At 42.3% G+C, this 20,467-nt stretch overlaps 1 protein-coding gene across 2 annotated transcripts in view; it reads right to left on the bottom strand.

Annotated features, from left to right (window-relative positions):
• Positions 1 to 20,226, bottom strand: part of LOC118391290 (nectin-3-like protein) — a 90,201-nt gene extending 69,975 nt beyond the window's left edge. The window contains exon 1 of one of the 2 annotated variants that reach the window (XM_035782537.2): positions 20,013 to 20,226. In XM_035782537.2, the coding sequence (XP_035638430.1) occupies positions 20,013 to 20,094 (82 nt within the window). In that variant the 5' untranslated portion in view covers positions 20,095 to 20,226. The remainder of the gene's footprint in view (positions 1 to 20,012) is intronic. The other variant, XM_035782536.2, reaches the window with a different exon arrangement.
• Positions 20,227 to 20,467: the final 241 nt, after the last annotated feature.

Genomic DNA, 20,467 nt, shown 5'->3' with positions numbered 1-20,467 from the left:
TGACAAGACAAGAGTGAGTCAATGTCGGCAAAGCAAAATAATTGAAATAGTAATAATAGCCTAACGGTCTCTGATGTGCATCTCGGCTTTAACCGTCTCTGATGTGCATCTCGGCTTTAACCGTCTCTGATGTGCATCTCGGCTTTAACCGTCTCTGATGTGCATCTCGGCTTTAACCGTCTCTGATGTGCATCTCGGCTTTAACCGTCTCTGATGTGCATCTCGGCTTTAACCGTCTCTGATGTGCATCTCGGCTTTAACCGTCTCTGATGTGCATCTCGGCTTTAACCGTCTCTGATGTGCATCTCGGCTTTAACCGTCTCTGATGTGCATCTCGGCTTTAACCGTCTCTGATGAGCATCTCGGCTTTAACCGTCTCTGATGTGCATCTCGGCTTTAACCGTCTCTGATGTGCATCTCGGTTTGGTGAAAACAAGTTGTTTTGAACTGTGGTTAGTCCTGAGACATACCACCCAATAAACATTTCCCTCCTCATTCTAAGTTTCAGTTTTGTCTCTGAACAAAGTTATTGTTTGAGTAGTTTGAAAACAGAGGGCTCAAACACAGTATGACCCTCCCTGTCCTTGCAGCCTAGACTGAATTGTTATAAAGTGTTGTTTACTCTGGTCGTTGTGAGTATACAGAGTATCTCCAGAAGCCTTCCCTCTCTGGCAACCAACAGGCCTTGTGTTAAAGTGTATATGGAGCTCATAGAACGTACCCCATGATCTGCAATAAGCCCTCAATGTAGGCTAAGGTGCTCACACAGCCTGGAATGTCCTCGCTCAACCACCTCAAAGTAGAGGTTGAAAATCCTCTAGCAAAGACACCAACTAACTTGAGACAGACTACCCATCTATAACTCTGTTCAGGCTAAGTGGTAAAACACAAACATGCTGTGTACACAGATAAACAGTAGGGTTTAGGCTGGTCCTCCGGTGCCAAGATTTCATTAAAGCCTTCCAGGGCAATGGGCAGAAACAAAGACAGGGTGAGGGCTGACAGTGAAACGCCACAGACCCACCGCACAGTGGCCTGGTGGTTGGTCCCTGTCAGAGACTCAGTCACTGACTGAGTGCAGAGAAACCACACTGGGCGGGAACAACCTCCACTAGCACTGGGCAGAATATGACATCACAGAGAAAGAAGCCCCATGCAATCCCAATCAGAGTTCCCCAACAGGAAACAATAGCCGAGCAGTGGGAGATTACACTGGGTCATAATGGCATTAAAAACACTTTGTATAAGGGTAACAAATGTTACCAAGTGCTGTGCATTCATAATTGAAGGGCTGCTGTTATGGAACGGTGTGTTCACCACTCTGCACAAGCTAGGCTACACACATCAGCACACTGTGCTCAGCCCATCAGCAATACACTAGTCATCCAACATGTGTTCTAGCCTTCTAGTTGCACAGAGAAATAGGCTGGCTTATAATAATGAAACACACCTTCACAGGCTCATAGTGCAGGGAGGAAGAGGAAACACAGCTCCACAGGCACACATGCTGTGCATGAACCCACCCATCCCTTTGGACACAATGAGAAGTGCCCTTTCTCATTGCGCCACTCTTTTCTGCACTGCGTGTGGGTGGGGGTTACAGTAAGAGTAACTTTAAAACAGTCTCACTAGCTGAGGTTAAGTGATTCAGCTCTGGAGCAGAATGGATAGGCCTACAACATCCCCCAGAGGGACTCCACAACCGTCTGGTTACCAATTCCCTGCCATCCCCACATTCCCTTAGCAGTGTAAATCCATGCCCACACATAGACAGCTCATAGACAAGGGGATCTGAAAAAGTAACCTACCTCAAGCCAGAGTGATGCACCAGCTAGATAATTATGTGGAGACGTCATTCACAAGTCTGCCCACAAACCCACGAAAAGTACAGTCGTGTCTCATACAGTCAACTTCAGCTCTACCTGAAAACACTGGTGGTAAATTTTAACCCTTAGAGATGCCTTTCCTGTTTCCAGAAATATAAATAATTCAACAACAAAAAGTATAATTTAATGTAAGTCTACAGTGAGATAGATGAAATAAGATCTCAGGAAACGACAGAGTAGGTGGGTGGACTAAAAGGAAAAGAAGAGGAAGGTAGATGTCAGGTTTATCCACCCTCCTGGCCTGTTGTGCTGACTAGGAGTTGAATAAAGAGGAGAGAGCAGTCAGTGTAAACTCTCCTCTTTAGCAGGACTGTGGCTGGAGACCAGGGTGAAGAAGTCACTACCTCCAGCTCTGCATCATCAGACCTAACCAACCACAAATGATGAATAACAGATGACAAGTGCTGCTATCTGCCATCAGCATTGCAGGTCATGTACAAAAAAAGGAGGGAGGAAGAGAGAAGGAGGGGAACGGGTTAGAGATGGGACAGAAGAAGAGTCAGTAGAGGAGTGAGCTCTTTCGCACAGGACTGGTTTTTATGGTATAATTACATTTGCATTAAAACATCTCCCAGTCCTAGATTTCCTCAACTGGCTGCACATTTTCTGGCAGAGGTTAAAGATGTCATTTTCCAAGGCTGCTTTTCCTATTAAAATGCCTTTGCGGGTTGATGTGATCAACAATGAGAATAGTCTAGGCCCACTTAAAATGCTGCTTTTTCTCTCAATCAAATGTATTTATAAAGCCCTTCTTACATCAGCTGATATCTCAAAGTCCTGTACAGAAACCCAGCCGAAGGGAAAAACTCCCTAGAAAGACCAAAATCTAGGAAGAAGCCTAGAGAGAAACCAGGCTATGTGGGGTGGCCAGTCCTCTTCTGGCTGTGCCGGGTGGTGATTATAACAGAACATGGCCAAGATGTTCAAATGTTCATAGATGACCAGCAGGGTCAAATAATATTAATCACAGTAGTTGTCGAGGGTGCAACAGGTCAGCACCTCAGGAGTAAATGTCAGTTGGCTTTTCATAGCCGATCATCAGAGTATCTTTACCGCTCCTGCAGTCTCTCCCTTCATCTTAAAGCACATCGGCAAATATCACTTTCCATAACTACAAAATAGTATAAGAGCTGAAATGAGAGCATATAAAGGAGTCTTCAGAAAGAATTCATACCCCTTGACTTATTCCATATTTTGTTGTGTTACAGACTAAATTCAAAATGGATTAAAACAATTTTTTTCCTCATCCATGTACACACACAACACCCCATAATAACAAAGTGAAAACTATTTTTTAATATGTTTTTGCAAATTTATTGAAAACTAAATACAGAAATATCCATCTCATTTACACAAGTATTCCCACCCAAGTCAATGATGTGTAGAAGCACCTTTGGCAGTGACTACAGCTGTAAGTCGTTCTGGGTAAGTCACTAAGAGCTTTGCACACCTGGATTGTACAATATTTGGACATTATTATTTTTTAAATTCTTCAAGCTCTGTCAAGTTCGTTGTTGATCATTGCTAGATAGACATTTTCTAGGCCACTCAGGAACATTCAATGTCGTCTTTGAAAGCAACTCCAGTGTATATGTGACCAACCGGCTTGATTCGGTCTTATGTAGCACAATTATAATTTATTTTTACATTGGATAAAATAGAGACTCACTAGTTAGAAAATGGTATATCATAAACTACAGCTGAGGAACAATGGGAACGTAATTCCGCTTTGAAAGTTGACAAACTTGTAACCTAATTTTTGAGAAGATGTCCCTTTAATGTTTTGGCACACATACCGAGGAGCTCTTTGTCTACACCCATTCAGCATCGTTCACATCATCTTAGGCTTTATCCCCACCCATCTCTTTAAGGAGCTCTCTGTCCTAACAGCAGTCAAGCGCCCAAGCTAACTGGCTAACTTTGGCTAGCTACATCCAGACACAAATGAGAGAACCGCTCACTCTGACCTAGGTAGCTAAACAATTAACCATAATCCCAACTCATGACGTTACTACCCCGCATGAATTTGCAGGTAGGCTATAACTAGCAAAGTAAATGGCTCTGAGATAAAAAAAATAATAATATTACAACACAGATGTTGTGTCTTTGGCATCATTAAATTGAGATTGATTTGATAAAATAACAATTCTCTGTACTTATTATTACGTGATTAAACTAATCATGTAAATGTAATTCATTAAGAAGTTGGGGCACCAAGGAAAATCTTCAGATTACAAAGTTAATTTTCCTAATATAACTCTTCAGATATTTTAATATCTGATCAATTAGTCTTCTAATTAATGAATTATTCTTTACCTTACGTTAGTCTCATTTCAAACGTCGTAAATTGTTGGTTTTCTGCACGAACCCAGTCTTTACACCAATTGTCTTAAATAATTTATTTACTAACTAAACTAAATAATCACAGAAATGCATAAACAAACAGTACATACAGTGGGGCAAAAAAGTATTTAGTCAGCCACCAATTGTGCAAGTTCTCCACTTAAAAAGATGAGGCCTGTAATTTTCATCATAGGTACACTTCAATCATGACAGACAAAATGAGAAGAAAAAAATATCCAGAAAATCACACTGTAGGATTTTTTATGAATTTATTTGCAAATTATGGTGGAAAATAAGTATTTGGTCAATAACAAACGTTTCTCAATACTTTGTTATATACCCTTTGTTGCCAATGACAGAGGTCAAACGTTTTCACAAGGTTTTCACACACTGTTGCTGGTATTTTGGCCCATTCCTCCATGCAGATCTCCTCTAGAGCAGTGATGTTTTGAGAATGTAACACAGACTTTCAACTCCCTCCAAAGATTTTCTATGGGGTTGAGATCTGGAGACTGGCTAGGCCACTCCAGGACCTTGAAATGCTTCTTACGAAGCCACTCCTTCGTTGCCCAGGTGGTGTGTTTGGGATCATTGGCATGCTGAAAGACCCAGCCACGTTTAATCTTCAATGCCCTTGCTGATGGAAGGAGGTTTTCACTCAAAATCTCACGATACATGGCCCCATTCATTCTTTCCTTTACACGGATCAGTCGTCCTGGTCCCTTTTCAGAAAAACAGCCCCAAAGCATGATGTTTCCACCCTCATGCTTCACAGTAGGTATGGTGTTCTTTGGATGCAACTCAGCATTCTTTGTCCTCCAAACACGACGAGTTGAGTTTTTACCAAAAAGTTATATTTTGGTTTCATCTGACCATATGACATTCTCCCAATCTTCTTCTGGATCATCCAAATGCTCTCTAGCAAACTTCAGACGGACCTGGACATGTACTGGCTTAAGCAGGGGGACACGTCTGGCACTGCAGGATTTGAGTCCCTGGCGGCGTAGTGTGTTACTGATGGTACGCTTCTGTTGTCTGTAATAATAACATGTTTCAAGCAGACGACCATAATACCTCTGCCCAAGAACACTAAGGTAAACCTGCCTAAATGACTAAAGACCCCTAGCACTCACGTCTGTAGCCATAAAGTGCTTTGAAAGGCTGGTCATGGCTCAGCTCAACACCATTTTCCCAGAAACTCTGGACCCACTCCAATTTGCATACTGCCTCAACAGATGATGCAATCTATATTCCTCTCCACACTGCCCTTTCCCGCGTGGACAAAAGGAACACCTACATGAGAATGCTATTCATTGACTACAGCTCAGCATTCAACATTTTTTGTTTTAATTTTAATAAAACATGTAAAAATGACTAAAAACAATTACAGTTTCACATTATGGGGTATTGTATGTAGGACAGTGACATCTCAATTGAATCCATTTTAAATTCAGGCTGTAACAACAAAATGTGGAAAAAGTCAAGCGGTATCAATACTTTCTGAAGGTACTGTATAATGCCCCTGTACAAGGTCAAATACAGAGTGGGAGGGGTACATTTCTCAGTTTCAGTCTTTCGAGTTAAAAACTGCATCTGGTAGTACTCTGTAGTCTGATAATAAACTCCTTTCAAGAGAGGGAGGGGACACATTAGAAAAACATAGGCTATGTCCGGCTGGGAGGTCAGGGTCTCATCACTCAAACAAAAACAGACATCAACATGACCCATCATATTCTCTTCATTCAGCCACAAAACACAAGCATTTAAACCTAGCATCAATCTAATCCTCTAAAGAGCTAACAAAAGACAGATCCTACAAAGCTTGTGCTGGGTCACTGCTTTAGACAGCCTGCCCAGTGAACTCCCACACCCCCTCCCTAATGCACAAGCATGTGCGCACACACACACACACTGGAAGAACGACTGCCCCCTCTCATTGAAGCCACAGACGTTCAAGGCCGACCGCGGTAGTACTGCAGGCATTGCTTTCAGAAAACAGGTCCCCCATCATGTAAAAAACACAATTAATAGAAGACAATCATGGTACCAATAATTGCTTCTATTACACCGGATGTATGACCTTGAACTGATTATTTTACAAATCGCACACAGAATAAGTTATCAGGATAATTTAGTTGCTAATGGCAGCCTGCAGTTTCAAAGGCGGAATTCAACTTGTGATACTCAATGAGAGGGGGCAGCACTCAGGTAGCCTGCAACATCACTTCCTGGAGTAACTCAAACTGTGCATGTTGTCTCCATAAGACAACATCTTAACCAAATTCCTTGGCTTCAAATGCGCTATATAGGGCTCTACTCAATCTGTAAAACTAAAGTGTTACAGATACCGCAATATAAGTTTAAAGGGTATTTCTGAATGAGCAGACATATGCAGCGTTTAGCATGAGTACAACTTTACCTTTAAATTTCAATCACGCTGTAAAGCTGAACTTCCACACTGCAGACTAAATCTTCACATAGGAATTAAAAGGCATCGCCCGATCGATGGCTTTGTGCATTCATATTTAATGAGTATGTTTACATGCACGCTAATAATTCTATATTAAACTGATTATAACAGTAGGCAGATTATGCAACAGTCATGTAAACACCTTACTCTGCTTATCTTAAAATCGGCATAAGGTCAGCTATCTTTCAAATTATTATTAGGACATGTAAACAAATCAATATACTGAAATTACCTCAATCCTGCAATGTTTCTACAATGGAACTTCTGATTCCAGCTAAAAATGCTTACCACACACACACACACACACACACACACACACAATATTATTATACTGAGCCAGGTTGAGTGTGTGTGTTTAACTGTCGTGAAGGTCGGCCCTCCCCAGAGAAAGAACGAGCATGCTTAAGCTGCTTCCCTCCCTCCCATTGCCCCTCTCCTCCTCTCTGTCAGGGTGAAGGTCGGGTCAGATGCAACAGCGCAGAGTAAAAAGCAGAGGCGAGTGAGTGAGGCTGAAGAGGAGGATGAGGAGAAGCAGGCTTGCTGAGTTTACACTTTAGTCAATCTTGACACGACATTGTAGTGGCATTGAGCGAAGACCTGGGGATCACCAGAGAATACCAATGTGTTAGCCAGGTGTCCCTGTGTGTTTGTGTACGTGCTTTACATAAAACCCAGAGAAGAGCGGTTTCTGAACACACATCTGACATGAGGCAGGAAATCACAGACACATACAGTAGGCCTACACATAGTGTCAAATGGATAACACAAAAGCAGCAGATTCTAACAAAATGCACAAGTCAGGCCTGACGCAAATCTCAAATCTCTCAGAATGTCTGGCCAGTTTCTCATTATTGAATGAAGGAATGTGGTATCGTCCCATTTGAGCCACAGCGGAGGCAGCAGCAGCACAGTGGGAGTTGGATAGGTTTAACACAGGTAAGAAGTGGAGCATAATGAGTTCAACACAGGCAGCCCTGCCTCTGCGTTTCCCGCTCTCTCTTTCAGTCAGAGTCGACCACAGTCCCATGTTTGATGGCTTTGATGTAGAGAGGCAGCAGGAGTAGAGCAGTGGGAGAGTGGGTGTGTGGGGGCCTTTACCTGATCAAAGTGAGGCTCTGGGTTTTGGATTGATACAATCCCACCCTCTTCATGAGGACCACCCCGATCCCATGATCCAACCATTAGAGTACTGTCAAGTAGAGGTCGACCGATTATGAATTTAACGCCGATACCGATTATTGGAGGACAAAAAAAGCCGATAACGATTAAATCGGACGATTTTTTTAAATTATTTGTAATAATGACAATTACAACAATACTGAATGAACACTAATTTTAACTTAACATAACACATCAATAAAATCAATTTAGCCTCAAATAAATAATGAAACATGTTCAATTTGGTTTAATGCAAAAACAAAAAGTGTTGGAGAAGAAAGTAAAAGTGCAATGCAGTGGGGCAAAAAGGTATTTAGTCAGCCACCAATTGTGCAAGTTCTCCCACTTAAAAAGATGAGGCCTGTAATTTTCATCATAGGTACACTTCAACTATGACAGACAAAATGAGAAGAAAAAAAATACAGAAAATCACATTGTAGGAGTTTTAATTAATTTATTTGCAAATTATGGTGGAAAATAAGTATTTGGTCAATAACAAAAGTTTATCTCAATACTTTGTTATATACCCTTTGTTGGCAATGACAAGAGGTCAAATGTTTTCTGTAAGTCTTCACAAGGTTTTCACACACTGTTGCTGGTATTTTGGCCCATTCCTCCATGCAGATCATCTCTAGAGCAGTGATGTTTTGGGGCTGTTGCTGGGCAACATGGACTTTCAACTCCCTCCAAAGATTTCCTATGGGGTTGAGATCTGGAGACTGGCTAGGCCACTCCAGGACCTTGAAATGCTTCTTACGAAGCCACTCCTTCGTTGCCCGGGTGGTGTGTTGGGGATCATTGTCATGCTGAAAGACCCAGCCACGTTTCATCTTCAATGCCCTTGCTGATGGAAGGAGGTTTTCACTCAAAAGCTCACGATACATGGCCCCATTCATTCTTTCCTTTACACGGATCAGTCGTCCTGTCCCTTTGCAGAAAAACAGCCCTGAAGCATGACGTTTCCACCCCTATGCTTCACAGTAGGTATGGGGTTCTTTGGATGCAATTCAGCATTCTTTGTCCTCCAAACACGACGAGTTGAGTTTTTGGTTTGGTTTTGGTTTGATCTGACCATATAACATTCTCCCAATCTTCTTCTGGATCATCCAAATGCTCTCTAGCAAACCTCAGACAGGCCTGGACATGTACTGGCTTAAGCAGGGGGACACGTCTGGCTCTGCAGGATTTGAGTCCCTGGCGGCGTAGTGTGTTACTGATGGTAGGCTTTGTTACTTTGGTCCCAGCTCTGCAGGTCATTCATTAGGTCCCCCCGTGTGGTTCTGGGATTTTTGCTCACCGTTCTTGTGATCATTTTGACCCCACGGGGTGAGATCTTGCGTGGAGCCCCAGATCGAGGGAGATTATCAGTGGTCTTGTATGTCTTCCATTTCCTAATAATTGCTCGCACAGTTGATTTCTTCAAACCAAGCTGCTTACCAATTGCAGATTCAGTCTTCCCAGCCTGGTGCAGGTCTACAATTTTGTTTCTGGTGTCCTTTGACAGCTCTTTGGTCTTGGCCATAGTGGAGTTTGGAGTGTGACTGTTTGAGGTTGTGGACAGGTGTCCTGTATACTGATAACAAGTTCAAAACAGTTGCCATTAATACAGGTAATGAGTGGAGGACAGAGGAGCCTCTTACAGAAGAAGTTACAGGTCTGTGAGAGCCAGAAATCTTGCTTGTTTGTCTGGGTTCGAACCAGGAACACGTCTACAACAGCCACCCTCGAAGCAGCGTTACCCATGCAGAGCAAGGGGAACAACCACTCCAAGTCTCAGAGCGAGTGACGTATGAAACGCTATTAGCGCGCACCTCGCTAACTAGCTAGCCATTTCACATCGGTTACACCAGCCTAATCTCGGGAGTTGATAGGCTTGAAGTCAGAAACAGCAGAGCTGCTGGCAAAACGCACAGAAGTGCTGTTTGAATGAATGCTTATGAGCCTGCTGGTGCCTACCATCGCTCAGTCAGACTGCTCCATCATTAATTATAACATAATAACACACAGAAATGTGAGCCTTAGGTCATTAATATGGTTGAATCCGGAAACTATCATCTCGAAAACAAGACGTTTATTCTTTCAGTGAAATACGGAACCATTCCATATTTTATCTAACTGGTGGCATCCATCAGTCTAAATATTCCTGTTACATTGCACAACCTTCAATGTTATGTCATAATTACGTACGTAAAATTCTGGCAAATTAGTTTGCAAGTCAGTTACGAACAAATTCTTATTTACAACGACGGCCTAGGAACAGTGGGTTAACTGCCTTGTTCAGGCCTACCTGACATGATGACTCCTTGCTGTCCCCAGTCCACCTGGCCATGCTGCTGCTCCAGTTTCAACTGTTCTGCCTTGTTATTATTCGACCATGCTGGTCATTTATGAACATTTGAACATCTTGGCCATGTTCTCTTATAATCTCCACCCGGCACAGCCAGAAGAGGACTGGCCACCCCACATAGCCTGGTTCCTCTCTAGGTTTCTTCCTAGGTTTTGGCCTTTCCAGGGAGTTTTTCCTAGCCACCGTGCTTCTACACCTGCATTGCTTGCTGTTTGGGGTTTTAGGCTGGGTTTCTGTACAGCACTTTGAGATATCAGCTGATGTACGAAGGGCTATATAAATAAATTTAATTTGAATTTGAATTAATTTGAAAAATTCAGGGTCAGATCGACAGATTTGTATCTTGTCACCTGGGGGATTCAAACTTGCAACCTTTCGGTTAGTAGCACAACGCTCTAACCACTGGGCAGGGTAGCTTAAACTGCATTGTTCGTTAGGGCTTGTAAGTAAACATTTCCCGGTAAAGTCTACCTACACCTGTTTATTTGTCTCATGCGCCGAATACAAGTTTGATTTGATGTGAAGAGAACATGATTTATTCAGAATCCCTTCTTTCTCCTTTGTAGCCCCTGGCCTGCCCTCCACAGCCTAACATCAACACAATGCTTTCATAGCATTATTACAGGTCAATAGGGCTGGCACAATAATCGTATAATCATGTAACCGACAATTATGTAAAATAACCGTTGACTAAAATTAGTAATCTGCAAAATCGTCTTAATACATAATCATTTTAAGAGCAAAATGGCACGATTGGGTGGAAAAGCTTCCTTTCCAAAAGTTCCAGGTGGTCAAAAAACATTAGTTTTGAGACAGGGGTGTCACTAAAGCTGTTTTGTATTCATTAGGTAGGCATATGTTGTAGCTCATTTCAAAGACGCATTACAAGCTCAAAACATTTTAACAAAAATTACAATTATGTCAATAACTGTGGCCATTTGCATGACAATTAATCATTACCCAAAATTCCATAACAGTCACAACCTTACAGGTCAAACAATATAATTATATCTAACATTGTGTCCGTCTTATTATGCCAATGCTGTCAAATATACACTGCTCAAAAAAATAAAGGGAACACTAAAATAACACATCCTAGATCTGAATGAATGAAATATTCTTATTAAATACTTTTTTCTTTGCATAGTTGAACGTGCTGACAAAAAAAATAATCACGCAAAAATTATCAATGGAAATCAAATTTATCAACCCATGGAGGTCTGGATTTGGAGTCACACTCAAAATTAAAGTGGAAAACCACACTACAGGCTGATCCAACTTTGATGTAATGTCCTTAAAACAAGTCAAAATGAGGCTCAGAAGTGTGTGTGGCCTCCATGTGCCTGTATGACCTCCCTACAATGCCTGGGCATGCTCCTGATGAGGTGGCGGATGGTCTCCTGAGGGATCTCCTCCCAGACCTGGACTAAAGCATCCGCCAACTCCTGGACAGTCTGTGGTGCAGCGTGGCGTTGGTGGATGGAGCGAGACATGATGTCCCAGATGTGCTCAATTGGATTCAGGTCTGGGGAATGGGCGGGCCAGTCCATAGCATCAATGCCTTCCTCTTGCAGGAACTGCTGACACACTCCAGCCACATGAGGTCTAGCATTGTCTTGCATTAGGAGGAACCCAGGGCCTAACCGCACCAGCATATGGTCTCACAAGGGGTCTGAGGATCTCATCTCGGTACCTAATGGCAGTCAGGCTACCTCTGGCGAGCACATGGAGGGCTGTGCGGCCCCCCAAATAAATGCCACCGCACACCATGACTGACCCACCGCCAAACCGGTCATGCTGGAGGATGTTGCAGGCAGCAGAACGTTCTCCACGGCGCCTCCAGACTGTCACGTCTGTCACATGTGCTCAGTGTGAACCTGCTTTCATCTGTGAAGAGCACAGGGCACCAGTGGCGAATTTGCTAATCTTGGTGTTCTCTGGAAAATGCCAAACGTCCTGCACGGTGTTGGGCTGTAAGCACAACCCCCACCTGTGGACGTCAGGCCCTCATACCACCCTCATGGAGTCTGTTTCTATCCGTTTGAGCAGACACATGCACATTTGTGGCCTGCTGGAGGTAATTTTGCCAGGCTCTGGCAGTGCTCCTCCTTGCACAAAGGTGGAGGTAGCGGTCCTGCTGCTGGGTTGTTGCCCTCCTACGGCCTCCTCCACATCTCCTGATGTACTGGCCTGTCTCCTTGTAGCGCCTCCATGCTCTGGACACTACGCTGACAGACACAGCAAACCTTCTTGCCACAGCTCGCATTGATGTGCCATCCTGGATGAGCTGCACTACCTGAGCCACTTTAGTGGGTTGTAGACTCCGTCTCATGCTACCACTAGAGTGAAAGCACCGCCAGCATTCAAAAGTGACCAAAACATCAGCCAGGAAGCATAGGAACTGAGAAGTGGTCTGTGGTTATCACCTGCAGAACCACTCCTTTATTGGGGGTGTCTTGCTCATTGCCTATCATTTCCACCTGTTGTCTATTACATTTGCACAACAGCATGTGAAATGTATTGTCAATCAGTGTTGCTTCCTAAGTGGCCAGTTTGATTTCACAGAAGTGTGATTGACTTGGAGTTACATTGTGTTGTTTAAGTGTTCCCTTTATTTTTTTGAGCAGTGTACAAATATTTTGCAGAGACAACAGTGATGCATTGAGAAGGTGGGTGTGGATTCAGTAAAAGCATTGAGCTACTTTCAATTCCCAAGTCACATCAGTGCTTGCATCGATCGAAGGCCACAAGCAGGAAGACATACTGACAGAAGAGGAAGGAACCAAGACATAGATAGAAGCTGACTACAGAATAAAGGGTAGAGGAGGAAATGAGAAGGAGAGGATCCTCCTACACTCTTAGAAATAACCCTTTTTGGTTCCACATGGAACCCTTTTGGCTTCATGCAGAACCTTCTGAGGAAAGGGTCCTACATGGAACCAAAAAGGGTCCTACATGGAACCAAAAGGGGTTCTTCAAATGGTTGTCCTATGGGGCAGCGGGGGGATTCTAGATAGCTCCTTTTTTCTAAGAGTGTAGAACAGAGGGAACAGAGACACAGCAGTCACCAGTGATGTGAGAGGAATGCCGGCAGTAATCCCCCGCTCCCCTGTGGTATTTTAACTGTTTCTCCTCTTCCCCTGTTGCCATCAGTCAGTCTGAACACAGCAGCTAATGGCCATGCATGGGCCACCTGGGGGGCTTTGTTCCACCTTACCGGACCCAAGGTCTCACACTGGCTGGAGACGCCTCTCTCTCTGTGTGTGTGTGTGTGTGTGTGTAGAGCGAGAAAGAGAGACCATATTGATCTCTAAACAGGATCGACTGCATTATTTTTTTTAAATCATCACTACATAAATAATTGACTTTTAACCAGACAGACAACAGAAACAGCTTGAGTCTCATGAAAATCCCTGCTAAACCAGGCAACAATAACAACATGGCCCACCATTTCTAATGTAAGAGCCGTGAGATAAATGACCACAGAACTAGCCTACCGACCATCATGTCTATATTGGAGCATCGTTGATCTCCCTAAAGAGACTTTTATGGATTCACCAATTCCTGGGAAGTCGACAGCCATCTTTATAGTACCTGCTGTACAGCATAATAATATTAACTAAAATAAAGAACTGACAACAAAAAGTGCATCTCAATCATTTCAGGACAGGAGAAACAGATTAAACTGCACAGACACACCTACCCCAAATCAATCAACTAATGCTCACTTGCCTGACAGCAAACGTTTCAATGCTAGCGACAGGTACTGCATATGGCACACCAATTGGACCAAATTGCCATGCGTTTATTTCATCTTCTGTCATGGCTAGCGAGACCACCTTTAGACTATTGTTTGATCGTCGTCAGTCTAGTAAATGGAGACAGATGTCCACAAACAAACTCAATTTCAAGCACTGTATTACCCACAATTGACTGTAACCAGCAAAAGGTGACCATGCTTCTGGACCGGTCTGCAGATTCTACCACTTCCTACTACATACATCAGATAATCCCCAGTCAACAAAAATATTTGTCAAACAGCTATTTTTCCAGTGTCAATTGACGAGACGATAACTGAGCAAAATTTAGACCCAGAATATTTTTTTTTCCTAAATTAAAATGTTTTTTCATTTTGGTTGACGATAAACGAGATGAAACTAAATCATCTCTGTGACTAAAATCTGACTAGTAAATGGACTGGACAAGAGTTTTTGGAGAGATTGATAGCTTTTCAGTGTTATTTGTTTAGTCCAATCAAAAGCATGCATACGATTAGTAGAATTGTAAAGGCTTTCTCTTTGTAATGTTGCAATGCTGTTATTGGATGACAGAACTTTGAGTACAATATAGCCACAGTATGTCAAGGGGCAGGGCCACATCCAGAATGTGGCCATTTAGTTGCATTTTTGACTTGGCTGTGCAAGTTACATTTTTTGTTGGTCAGTGTGAGCTAAACATTTATTACATGGTCACCTCACTAACAAGTTAGAAAACATCCTATTTTTTGGCAGCTCAAACTTTGATTTGGTCAAAGTGCATTATCCTCATGATTGCTGTAATGAAAGGGTCTGCCCAGCCCGGGCCTGTTTCGCTGGAGCCTGCTGCTCTGGGATAGAGTAAAAAGGCTTCTGGGTGTATAACATTTCAAAATCAAATTGCGGGAAATATATATAGTAGCTTTGGAAGCTTTGGACCCCAAACTGATCCAAGATGTAACATGCATCAGTCAGAAAATCGAATCAAACGGTATGAATCACCAATTCACTAACATAATATATTACTTTCTTTCTACCTTCCCGAAAATTCCTCATATTTTGTGACAAATGATGCGTCCTTTCCTTCAGTGTCAAACTGCATGTAATGTTGTTGACAATCATTGATCTAGAAGTCATTTTCCATGCCGAACAACCGGAGGGAATGTCAGTAGCCTAGTCAAACTGCGCACTGTACCCAGGTTCGCATGCTGACCAACACGAGCTAGGCGGCCTCTTCCTGATCTTGCACATCTGCATGGCACATTCAAATGCTAAAATGGCTTGCGCGATATTAGGCTTTATTAGCTGAGTGACAAACTTGCAATTTAATTGGTTATTGTGAACTATGCGCTGTTGAAAATTGTATTTTACTGGAATAAAAGTAAGCTACCAGAGACAACTCTATTCTGGCTATAGGCTATCTGCTGAAGATATTTTATTTCGATAGCTAAGGTTCACCATCAGCGATAGGTTTGGTAGTTTTGCTTTAAACAAATCAGTGTACATGCTCTTTTTTCCCCCTTTCTTTTTAAAAATAATTTCACCTTTATTTAACTAGGCAATTCAGTTAAGAACACATTCTTATTTTCAATGATGGCCTAGGAACGGTGGGTTAACTGCCTTGTTCAGGGGCAGAAAGACAGCTTTTTACCTTGTCAGCTCAGGGATTCGATCTTGCAACCTTACGGTTAACTAGTCCAACACTAACCACCTGCCTCACGAGGAGCCTGCCTGTTTCGTGAATGCAGTAAGAAGCCAAGGTAAATTGCTAACTAGCATTAAACTTATCTCGTAAAAAAACAATCAATCAATAATAATCACTAGTTATAACTACACATGGTTGATGATATTACTAGTTTATCTGGCGTGTCCTGCGCTGCATATAATCGATGCAGTGCGCATTCGCAAAAAAGGACTCGTTGCTCCAACGTGTACCTAACCATAAACACCAACACCTTTCTTAAAATCAATACACAGAAGTATATATTTATAAACCTGCATATTTAGCTAAAAGAAATCCAGGTTAGCAGGCAATATTAACCAGGTGAAATTGGGTCACTTCTCTTGCGTTCATTGCACGCAAGAGTCAGGGTAAATGCAACAGTTTAGTCCGCCTAGCTCATTGCGAACTAATTTGTCAGAATGTTACGTAATTATGACATAACATTGAAGGTTGTGCAATGTAACAGGAATATTTAGACTTAGGGATGCCACCCGTTAAGATAAAACACGTAACGGTTACGTATTTCACTGAAAGAATAAACGTTTTGTTTTTGAGATGATATGGTCGAATCCGGAAACTAAGGCTCTGTGATTTGATAGAGCAGTCTGACAGAGCGGTAGTAGGCAGCAGCAGGCTCGTAAGCGTTCATTCAAACAGTACTTTCGTGCATTTGCCAGCAGCTGTTTATGACTTCAAGCCTAATCAACTCCCGAGATTATGCTGGTATAACCGATGTTAAATGGCTAGCTAATTAGCGGGGTGCGCGCTAATAGCGTTTCAAAAGTCACTCGCTCTGAGACTTGGAGTAGTTGTTCCCCTTGCTCTGCATGGGTAATGCTGCTTCGAGGGTGGCTGTTGTCGATGTGTTCCTGGTTCAAGCCCAGGTAGCAGCGAGAAGAGGGATGGAAGCTATACTGTTAGACTGGCAATACTAAAGTGCCTATAAGAACATCCAATAGTCAAAGGTATATGAAATACAAATCGTATAGAGAGAAATAGTCCTATAATTCCTATAATAACTACAACCTAAAACTTCTTACCAGGGAATATTGAAGACTCATGTTAAAAGGAACCACCAGCTTTCATATGTTCTCATGTTCTGAGCAAGGAACTGAAACGTTAGCTTTCTTACATGGCACATATTGCACTTTTACTTCCTTCTCCAACACTTTGTTTTTGCATTATTTAAACCAAATTGAATATGTTTCATTATTTATTTGAGGCTAAATTTATTTTATTGGTGTATTATATTAAGTTAAAATAAGTGTTCATTCAGTAGTTGTAATTGTCATTATTACAAATAAATAAAATAAAAATTGGCCGATTAATTGGTATCGGCTTTTTTTTGGTCCTCCAATAATCGGTATCGGATTTGAAAAATCATACTCGGTCGACCTCTACTCCAGAGCACACGTTTCACTGCTCCAGTCCAATGGCGGGCATTACACCACTCCTGCTGACACTTGGCATTACGCATGTTGATCTTAGGCTTGTGTGCGGCTGCTCGGCCATGGAAATCCATTTCATGAAGCTCCCGACTAACAGTTCTTGTAGAGACATTACACACTACGCGCTTCAGCACTCGGCGGTCATGTTCTTTGAGCTTGTGTGGCCTACCATTTTGTGGCTGAGCCGTTGTTGCTCCTGGACATTTCCACTTCACAATAACAGCAATTACAGTTGACCCAGGCAACTCCAGCAGGGCAGAAATTTAAACTGACTTGTTGGAAAGGTGGCATCTATTGATGTTGCCACGTTGAAAGTCACTGAGCTCTTCAGAACGAACCATTCTACAGCCAATGTTTGTTTATGGAGATTGCATGGCTGTGTGCTCGATTTAATACACCTGTAAGCAACGGGTGTGGCTGAAACCACTAATTTGAAGGGGTGTCCACATACTATTTCAGTCCAAATCAAGCACTTACATTGCCACAGAAAAAAATTGGTGCGCCCAAATCATAGGCTGGTGCCACAAACTGAAAACGTGGTACAAGTGCCACCAGGGGAACATTTTTCTCTGGAGCCCTGTCATGGGGTGTGATTTTTAACCTGCTGCAGAGTAATGTGTTCTTCTGCCAATTTGACTGTTGGGAAGAGAATCATGTGATAGGAAGTTATGTAGAAAAATGTGTTGGTAGAACATGGCTATGTATGTTTGTGCACATGAAAATCTGTGATTTATCTTTACTATAGTTTAATGAGGCAATAAAAATGTGATATGACTCAAATTAAATGGCATTTACTTAAGTAAAATGGCCCACTGTCATTTTGACAATAACTCGACTAAATCATAATTAAAATGGCAAAAATGTTACAAAGACAATGACATTTTTTGTCAAGACTAAATATAAAAAATAATGCCAAAATGAACAATGATATTCCCTCGTTCCTATTTCTAGGACATAGACACCACGGTAGGTGCTTTTATCAATGCGGGTGTACTTACATACACTAGCATTGCTTTCAATTGTATTTGGTTGCACAAAAACATTCAGTGGAAACCAGAAGTTAAAGGTAGACTCAGCGAGATGACGTATATGCAGAAAGTAAACAACATCATAGTGGGTCAATTTACACAACAACTAAGAGCGTTGAAGCCTGTGGCTTCCACGCAGATACTATTTTCGACTGTCTGAGCGCTAAGTGTTGCATCTAGCTCATCTCAATATCACCTGTGCTGCTCGTGGCAATGGGATTTAGTGGAATCTACCTTTAAACACAATTCCATTTCAACAGGATGGTTGGTCATTAAGCAGGATGGGCAATTCAGACAAAATATCTAAAAGATTGTTTAATAATACAGACTTCCCAAACGTGGGTCTGTTGTAGACGCACTTCCTCTCCGCTTATCGCATGTAAAAATAAAAAGTCCTGCACGTGCACCATATGTGGACAAAAAAGGAAAAACTTGTGGGGGACTTTTATTTTGCCATGAAGTAAGCAGAGAGGAATACTGACCAACAGTTCCACCCACCGGCACAGAAGTTGGAATGGAATTGTATTCAACTTCTGGATTCCAACAGACTGTTTTTGCGCAACGCAACACAATTGAAAGCAACGCTACTGTAGCTATGTATACTGAACAAAAATATAAATGCAACATGTAAAGTGTTGGTCCCATGTTTCATGAGCTGAAATAAAAGATCCCAGAAATGTTCCATATGAACAAAAAGCTTATTTCTGTCAAATGTTGTGCACAAATTAGTTTACATATCAAGAAGCTGATTCAACAGCATTATCCTTGTGTTGGGGGTCACTAAAAAAAAAAACACTCTAAAATGTGCCATTTTGTCACACAACACAATGCCACAGATGTCTCAAGTTGAGGGAGCATGCAAAAGGCATGCTGACCGCAGGAATGTCCACCAGAGCTGTTGCCAGAGAATTGAATTGAGACCAGCCACCCGGACAGCAAATGAAACTAAGGAGTATTTATGTCTGTAATAACGCCCTTCTATGGGGAAAAACTAATTCTGATTGGCTGCGCCTGGCTCCCCAGTGGGTGGGCCTATGCCTACACCCCTGCCCAGTCATGTGAAATCCATAGATTAGGCCCTAATTTATTTATTTCAATCGACTGATTTCCTTATATAAAATGTAACTAAGTAAAATGACTGAAATCGTTGCGTTTATATTTTTGTTCAGTAGAAACACCTGTGTTGCTAAAAGCACATAACACCACAGGTGAGTGTCTCCTACCATAAATGTCCTATTATGGAATTTATTTTAGGAGCAGCCAGGGGTCTCCTTGCTGTAGCGCCCACAGTCCCCACTCTCCAAAAGAGGCCTGGTTTGAGGCGATGTAAATAAAATTGTGAATCAGAACTTCAACTAAATACAACAACCAAGTATTGGTTGTTTGGATCAGACGTCTTCAGTTGAGTTAGTAAAGGTGAGTGCAGTTGCTGTGCGACCGTGTTGCTCTTCAAAGTTGTCTCACCACTAAAGAGCACCTCACTGTTGCTCCTCAGTGGTTTCCTGTGAATAATGCCTCTACATGAATCATGTTTCCATGGCAGCCGCGGATCACACAATCATCGGTAGCGGCACCATTCCAACACTAAACTTCTCGACAAAAGGAGGCCTGCCTTGCCCTTGCACAGTCCTTAATGGTAAAGTCAACCTTTCTTATAGAAACAATACAGTCCACATCTAAAATGAACTACTAAAACAAATGTTGTTCAGACTGTAGAGGAGCCCCATACAAGCAGTCAGAGTCGCGCGAAACACTCGGCTTTCTGGCTCGCTCTCGTTGGCTGCACTCAGAACTTCTCCAAATATTTTACATTAGCTAATGTTACCGAGCGAGCGGGCATAATGGATAGCATACCTGTCAAGCTGTACAGAAGAAAAATAAATACAGCATGCTGTCTCTTATGAAGCGGGTAATTCCTGAGGCAAGGCAGGAACATTTTGAAAGTAGATCCGTCTTTCACCGAACACGTTTGTCTGTCCGCCGGACCATGAAACCTCCTCAGCAACAACTCCTAACTGCGATTGGACTGTACCACTAGAGCAGCGATAAGGGGAGCTCACCTGATTTCAGCGATACAGTCAAATGAGAGGCAATCTTCCAATACACCACCCCAAAAAGACGTTGTTAGATTACGTCATCCTTATTGCAAATATTGATTTAAATTGTGTTGCTACATGACATATTTAGGCTACTGAGTATGAAATAAAGCATGCGTGATGTGTTTTAACCGGGTTTAATTTCCCCGTGATAAGTGAAAAACAACACATGATTATAATAAATTCACTGAAGAATGAATGAAGCTTTTCTTA

This window comes from Oncorhynchus keta, chromosome 12 (assembly GCF_023373465.1).
Source record: "Oncorhynchus keta strain PuntledgeMale-10-30-2019 chromosome 12, Oket_V2, whole genome shotgun sequence".
In the NCBI taxonomy this organism is placed as follows: Eukaryota; Metazoa; Chordata; class Actinopteri; order Salmoniformes; family Salmonidae; genus Oncorhynchus; species Oncorhynchus keta.
This window is presented reverse-complemented; position numbering and strand designations above follow the sequence as displayed.